At 39.3% G+C, this 8,090-nt stretch overlaps 1 protein-coding gene across 1 annotated transcript; it reads right to left on the reverse strand.

The window, feature by feature from the left end:
- Positions 1-4,420: 4,420 nt before the first annotated feature.
- On the reverse strand, positions 4,421-7,827 carry xenf.L (early endoderm-specific nuclear factor L homeolog). The gene is given in 12 exon segments (NM_001087931.1): positions 4,421-4,989; positions 5,280-5,402; positions 5,405-5,532; positions 5,629-5,772; positions 5,901-6,190; positions 6,276-6,411; positions 6,823-6,921; positions 7,002-7,079; positions 7,167-7,241; positions 7,351-7,629; positions 7,729-7,761; positions 7,792-7,827. Coding segments are annotated over 11 exon segments (1,491 nt in total). The 5' UTR covers positions 7,743-7,761; positions 7,792-7,827; the 3' UTR covers positions 4,421-4,864.
- Positions 7,828-8,090: the final 263 nt, after the last annotated feature.

The following is an 8,090-nucleotide window of genomic DNA, read 5'->3' on the forward strand; positions in this document are numbered from 1 at the left end:
AATGGCCCCTTTATTGGAGCTCCCTATAGATCTGCTATGGTCCCTATCCCATATTTAAATGAGGTGTGGGCGTGTCCTTATAGTCCCTGTCAGAAACAGATCAGGGGAGGGGAGAGCCAATCACAGCCTTGCAATCACATAAAGATCCAGATTAAGTTGACAGTTTATTGCCCAGTGCATGGGGCCCTCCACTGGGCTTCCCCAATCGATATCTCACGAAAGCCGTGCAGATGTCGATTGGACTGGATTAAAAATTCCATTGGACTGACGACCGCATCAGTTCATTGATGTGTTCCTCAATCAGACTGCCCGTATTCTCCTCGTTTTGATGCGATTGTTGGGCCCATTATCAGATCAGCTCGATATTGCCCATCTCAAGGTGGGCATAGGGAGGGATCTGCTTGTTTGAAGAGGAGTGGATCACCAAATGTATGGCCAGTTTAAGATGGGCTTCAGTTCTCTATCAAGTCCTGCTAGCTGCTGATTGGTTCCTGTCCTACAGTACAGTGCGCCGGCTCCCCTGCACAGCCTGGGAAATGAGGCAGCAGGAAGTGGGAAAGGAAGTAGCAGGAAGTGGGAAAGGAGGCAGCAGGAAGTGGGAATGAGGCAGCAGGAAGTGGGGAAGGAGGCATCGGAAGAGGAACAGATGGGCAGTGGCAGAGTTGGTAGGGATTCCAGAATTGGACATTTTCAATAAATCAACCCAAAGCATAACTTCTTTATTCAGCACTTTCCTTCTGTATTTAAAAGGGGTGGTTCACCTTTCAGGTAACTTTTATTATGTTATAGAATGGACCAATTCTATGCAACTTTTCAATTGGTTTTCATTATTTGTTTTATAGTTTTATAGTGATTTGCCTTTTTCTTCTGACTCTTTCCAGCTTTCAAATGGGCGTCGCTGACCCCATCTAAAAAAACAGGCTACAAATGTATTGTTATTGCTACTTTTTATTCCTCATCTTTCTGTTCAGGCCTCTCCTATTCATATTCCAGTCTCTTATTCAAATCAGTGCATGGTTGCTAGGGGAATTTGGACTCTAGTTACCAGTTAACATGCAAATTGAAGAGCTGGTGAATAAAAAGCTAAATAACTCAAAAACCACAATTAATAAAAAATGAAAACCAATTGCAAATTGTCTCAGAATATCTCTCTCTACATCATACTAACAGTTATCTCAAAGGTAAACAACCCCTTTAATACATGTATAATACACTGTTGTTGTTTTTTTAAACAATATGTCTCCTTTAATAAACTCTAAATGCAAGAAGTCTGGGGCAGCAGTATTGCCCTGTGTGTGGCCACCTGGAATAGCATTTTCTAATTTTAATCTCAATCTCTTCTGGCAAAGCTGTAATCATAGGGAGCGACTAGTATGAAGACGTCCCACCTTGATTCAGACTCGCTGGCTCTGGAGCACCAATCATTGCAAGACGAATCCCTTTTTTAATGCCTGCTATGAGCCTCTGCATTTATCTTCCCGCATAGATACACCGCTTGGTTGACATGGCCCTAAGATAATGACTGTACCACTTTGAAAGAGTGTGTGATATAAGAACATAATTTGCTGAGACCCTGCACTGGCGCTGTGTCGCCATGGGAACGGCCATTCAAGTAAGAGATGGTAATCTTGCACACAATCACTCAGCAGAGCTCTGTAGAATACAATGGTTATAGTTCTTACATAGGAAGATAAATAGGTAAAATGCCATTCATGGTTCTCTACAGGACTATGGCATGAAACCACCACCTCTTATATGAATTTGTTTCTTTGCTATTCTTGAATTTAAAAAAATACCCTGATGTTACTGTTTTATTTTATTACTGAAAATAGTTGTAAAGCACTGCCCTCTAGTGGAATCACAATGCACAACATAAATTAGCCAGGCACAAATTTGTGGCAAATTTCCAAGTTTCGCCACCAGCGAGTAAATTCTCTGGTGAAAAATATGCCGCGACAAAAAAAAACCAAAAGGTTGTGCGTCAGAATAGTCGTGCATAAAATTGACGCACGTCAAAATGATTCGGATGTCCCCTGACTTTAATGTCAAAATAGTCATGCATATAAAAACTGATGCTCGTGTCAAAATTGTTGACTACAATGCGTTTTGCTAATTTTCGGCGAGGCAAACCGGCACAGATTCGCCCATCACTACCTCAGACCGAAAAACTGATTAACTGATGACACTTCAATGTTATTTTTTTTTCATACCGTTCTATTCAAGCCTTCCCCTATTCCTTTATTATTGTGACTTACACACTTATTATGGTTGTTAAGGGCAATTAAGCCCCAACAAAGAGCAGTTAGAATTTCGAGCCTGACAGCTGTACAAGAAAAATGAAAATTGTCTTAAAGGGATTCCATCTTGATTTTTATGGTTTATTTATTTTTTTCTAAATGTCACTGTTTACACTGCAAATAATTCACTCTACCATTTAAAATTGTATTCTTGAACCAATAAAATTTTTTTTTTAAGTTGTGTGCCTAATTCTGAGCTTTGAGAAGGAGCAGCGCTTCCGAATGGAACTGCGTTTGACAGTTATTGTTTCTTCCCTTCCCATTGTACTTCATTACAGCAGTACTGCTTGGTTGCTATTTTCATGTCAACCACTAGTTGGGGGTAGGGAGCACCTTTAGCAATGAAAATTAATCCTTCAGCAGAGATGTCAGGAAGCTGCTATCCAGTTAGCTGCCCATTGTTCTGTTGATAGGCTGCTGATTGGCTGTTGATGGGCTGCTGGGGTGGGGATGACATAATTCCAACTTGCAGCACAGCAGTAAAGAGTTACTGAAGTTTATCAGAGCACAAGTCACATGACTGTGGGCAGCTGGGAAACTGACCATATGTCTAGCCCCATGTCAGATTTCAAAATAAAATATAAAAAAATCTGTTTGCTCTTTTGAGAAATGGATTTTAGTGCAGAAGTCTGCTGGAGCAGCACTATTAATGGATACATTTTGAAAAAATGTTTTTCCGTGACAGTATTCCAGTCCTGTAACAGGCAGGTATGCTTTCAGGTGGGTGGTGCTAATGCTTGCTGGTGGGGGGTGTCCACGTTTTCCCCATCTGGGGACCAGGGCCAAATACAGTGTTGGTGGCAATTCCTTTATGGACTACTCCCTCAAATGTTCTCTAGCACTGGAATTCCTTATTGATCAGGGGACTACCTTTATTTTTAAGGTGATGAAAGATTTACATAATACAGCAATGAACATCTGTATCATCATCGGACTGATGGACTTGTAGAGGGTTTTCATCAGAGAAGCTGGGTTACCTGCTAACCCTAAGAAGTGTGTTATAGGACTAGTAGAAGCCCAATATGTTGGGTACACCATTGGAACGGGGTCATTAAAACCCAGGTACATAAGGTAGAGGAAATACAAAATTGGCCATAACAAAGAAACAGGTCAGAGCATTTCTAGGTATTGTGGGATATTACAGAAAAGTTTATCTAAAATGTTACCACCATTGCAGCACCAAGACTGACTTAATAAAGGTAACAAATCTGTGATGCTCAAATGGAATCTTGAAGCTAAAGAGGCCTTTAAGGTCTTGGAAGGAAGTGTGTGGGCCATTGCACATTCTTTGTTTTTGGTTATATTTATTAAGAAGATTAAAGGGATACTGTCATGGGAAAAAAAATTTTTTCAAAATGAATCAGTTAATAGTGCTGCTCCAGCAGAATTCTGCACTGAAATCCATTTCTCAAAAGAGCAAACAGATTTTTTTATATTCAATTTTGAAATCTGACATGGGGCTAGACATTTTGTCAGTTTCCCAGCTGCCCCAAGTCATGTGACTTTTGCTCTGATAAACTTCAATCACTCTTTACTGCTGTACTGCAAGTTGGAGTGATATCACCCCCCTCCCTTTTTCCCCCCAGCAGCCAAACAAAAGATCAATGGGAAGGTAACCAGATAGCAGCTCCCTAACACAAGATAACAGCTGCCTGGTAGATCTAAGAACAACACTCAATAGTAAAACCCATGTCCCACTGAGACACATTCAGTTACATTGAGAAGGAAAAACAGCAGCCTGCCAGAAAGCATTTCTCTCCTAAAGTGCAGGCACAAGTCACATGACCAGGGGCAGCTGGGAAATTGACAATATGTCTAGCCCCATGTCAGATTTCAAAATTGAATATAAAAAAATCTGTTTGCTCTTTTGAGAAATGGATTTCAGTGCAGAATTCTGCTGGAGCAGCACTATTAACTGATTCATTTTGAAAGTACCCACATGGCACTTTCATATAGTGTCCATTCCTGTTGGTGGACATGTGAGTTCTCAGGACAGGCAAGAATGGATTTAGAGGCTGGTGAAATACATAACTATTATAGCAGACAAGGGAACAGGTGAACAAGGCTCAGAGTATAGATGAGAAGCACCAACATGAATTGTAAACTTATAACACAGACGGGAATGATGTGGAATGAGACTTTATTGTATACAGGTTCCACAGAAAACAAACGTTGCCACGCAAGAGGAATCATTTGCAATAGTAACATGTTAGTATCACAGAAAAGAATTTGCTACCAGTAGTAACTTAGGAGTAAATACCTTCTATTAGGGGCTGGTAACAAAGGATGGGATTGGAAACATGCTGTTGATGCAACCTTTTGAGAGCCAGACTTTAAATATAAGTGTTTCAATGTTTTGTTAATAAGCAGGATTCAAGAGTCTGCAAACTTGGAAAGGAACACAGGATCAAGGCCACAGGAGCTGAGCCTCACTCAGTGACCAAGCTATTAACCTAGGTTGGAGTTGGTCCATTAATAGAGGATGGGGTTGGAAACATTCTGTTGACCCAACCATTAAGACTGACTGAGTTAAAGCATTTCAATGTGTTTTATTACTGGGAAAGTCTTTAGCGCAACTGAGCTTTGCAGTTGTCCATAATGTCCTTAAGCCTTGGTAAATTTAGTTTCCATCCCTTAGACCGGATGATCCTCTTCAACTCTTCTTCTCTAGGGAACCTAGTCTTGAAGTGTCCTAGAATCAGAGGAACATTGGAAATACTATTAACATACAACTCGCTTTAGACTTTACCAAGTAAAATAACTTTGCATATCCACAAGCCTCATTCAGTAAGTATTAATACCTATTATAATTAACAAATTATGTAACATAAGCTTGCAGGATCCACAACAGGCACATGGAGTCAGTTTATTTAAATACAGGGGTGACAATTTCAGCATAGAAATCATAAATCATAAAAATAGGTCCTGCATCTCACATTTATTTGGTCTCTCTACCACATAATCAATACAGGAAAAACTTACCAGTGATGTGATCCACACGCATCTTGTTTTGTGCTTTCCTCCATTTATCATAGCAGTATTGGCCATGCACTGCAGAAAAGGCCAATCCTTTCTTTAGCTTTGGAGGATTTGAATCCAGATTGAGGGATAGACCTCTTTGAATTTGTTATATGTATCATCCTTTGACTCTTTTGGAACCGCTTTCACTCCTTTTTGCGCCAACTCTCCAGGTTTCTTTATTGCTGGCGTTATGGTGCTGTCATCGTCATATCTGCTAATTAAAGAAATTTTACAGTTACCGATTGTTTAAATACTGGTGTGTCAAGATCAAGAAACATAACAACAGACATATAACAAGATGACCAAATACCTTGATGTTGAAGGCTGCGGGTAACTGGTTAAAAGCTTCATCAATTCTGCTCTTGCAACCATGTCATCGATTGCCTTCTGCCGATATAAGAGAATCCAATTGAGTTCCTCTGGGCTTTCTGCTTCTCCAAACAGCAAACGATACCTGTAAAAAAAAGGGTTTTCAGATATACCAACCTACACGTTATGTAATATTGCTGTGTCCTTCTGAAAGGATTTTGATTGAAGGTTTGAACGAACTTCTAAGACCTTTTGCAATTTACTGATACTCACTCTTTTTCCTTTGCTTCCTCTGCAAGTCTTCTTCTGAGTCTCTTATAAATATAGTTTTGTAATACATACAGAAAGTGTTGACAGCGATCATACAATTGGTGGTCATTTTGGAACAGAACAAATATAACAAACCACTCTATGTGATCTAGGTAATCTAAGAGTGTTGTAGTTTTATTTCCAAGTGATTGAAGCTTCTCAAAAAAATCATGGGTCTTCGGAAAATCTAGCAAAAAGTTCAAGGATGGTTCGGAGGGATCCATGAAGTAAAAGAATCTTGCAATCTTTGCTACCTAAAAATAGACAAAGGACACATTTTTATAAGAAAGTGTAAAAGCAATGACAACCAATATGAAGTTAGCCAAGTGTGATTCATACCCCACGTGTGCGCTTTGCGTCATCTGATAAACTCTTTATATATTTCTGGAAGACAACAAGGACTTTTGAATCAATTGGATGTTTCCTGTACATTCCAGCCTCTTTCATTCGCCTTTGTAGTTCTTCGCTCTCACCACTAATTAAATGAAAAATACATTTTCAATTATAAATGCAAACACAGCTACGGAATATGATTATCTGGAAACCCATTATCTAGCAAGCTCAAAATTATGGAATGCCCAACTCCCTTGTACTCCATTTTATCCAAATAATCCATATACTAAAAATGATTTCCCCTTTCTCTATAATAATAAAACAGTAGCTTGCACTCGATCCCAACTAAGATATAATTACTCCTTATTGGAGGCAATGCTAGCTTTTTCGGTTTAATGAATATTTACATGATTTTCTAGCAGACGTAAATCCAAAGAAAAATCCATTATCCAGAAAACCCCAGGTTACAAGGGTTCTGGATAACAGGTACCATACCTGTACATATAATTACACAGAAAGTCTGCAATTGGATAAATATACTAAGTATACACACCAGTCAAAGTCCTGTCCTTGATCAGGTCCACGTGTCTCCATTTCTTCTTCCTCCTTAACAATGGCATCTTCTTGGACTCCATTAGTTGACAAGTCAGGACTATATTCAAAACAATAAAAGAATGGCTTAATATACTTGTTATTTATGCTTATAACATAAACTGAAAATGTGTCTACTACCTGCCAACATCATCTTCTGTAATTGATTTCAATTTTGGTTCCTCCTTGTTAGTCTCCTCAGTTGAAGAAACAATGTTCCTGCAAAGAGCAAGTGTTAAATATATATATGTGCATATTATTTAAAATGAGAAAAGGCAATATTTGAATTAATATTTTAATAAGTACCTGTTCTCCACTGCCTTTGATTTAAATCCCTGTTGTTGTTGCTCCATTGCATCAAAAGTTTTCAAAATGGGGCTGCTGGAAAAGAAGGGTGCACAATGTCAATGCATATGTTTTGAAATAATACTTGAAAATATATGGAAGATGTCAAAACATTTATATGTATGTGGCTTGGTTCCATACATACCTGGTAGGTTGCAAGGGTTTTCCTCTTATATAACACCCATTCCTCTCCAGAAATTGTACAAAAAAGTCCTGAGGATCCGACTCCTTGCAGTCTAGCTCATCATATTCAACCACACTCAGCCCTTTCAGTATCTGGCGCATGTTCACTCTCGCTTCAGAGACCAGCCTGTCAATCTCCTCAGGTTTAGCTCCTTTCATGCAGGATCTTCTCAGATGCACCGAAAGGGATTCCTGGATTCTGAGACAAAACTTACAGGCCAGAGCATGGCGATTCTGTGACCTGTAAAAAAACAACCAAACCATTAGTTTAATCTGAGATATACAGAGATACAGCAATAAAGGAGAGACAGTTATGATGATAACTTTTTGAAACCCTTACCTGCTGGATGCCATTGAAGAAATGTATTTTTTGGTTCCTTGAAAAATTATTAAAATAATCAGGAAAGGCTTTTGGGATTCCCAGGGAAGAGGAGCTTGCAAGATCAATCCGTCTCAAAGTGAGTTCTGATTTCAATGAGCTCAGAAGAGGGAGATTTATACCATCCAGGAAGTAGAAGGAATAACAGGAGTGGTGGGAATCAGATGGAACAATAGGATTGATGGGATTAGGATAATATCCTGTCTGAGTTTCATTCTTTCTATGAAGGTCTGTGAACTTTCACACCTCTCCATACCTGAGCTTCACAATGTGCTACAGACCTCACTCTACTGGAGACTCTACCAGACCCTTAGTCTGACTGA

This window comes from Xenopus laevis, chromosome 5L (genome assembly GCF_017654675.1).
Source record: "Xenopus laevis strain J_2021 chromosome 5L, Xenopus_laevis_v10.1, whole genome shotgun sequence".
Classification (NCBI taxonomy): domain Eukaryota; kingdom Metazoa; phylum Chordata; class Amphibia; order Anura; family Pipidae; genus Xenopus; species Xenopus laevis.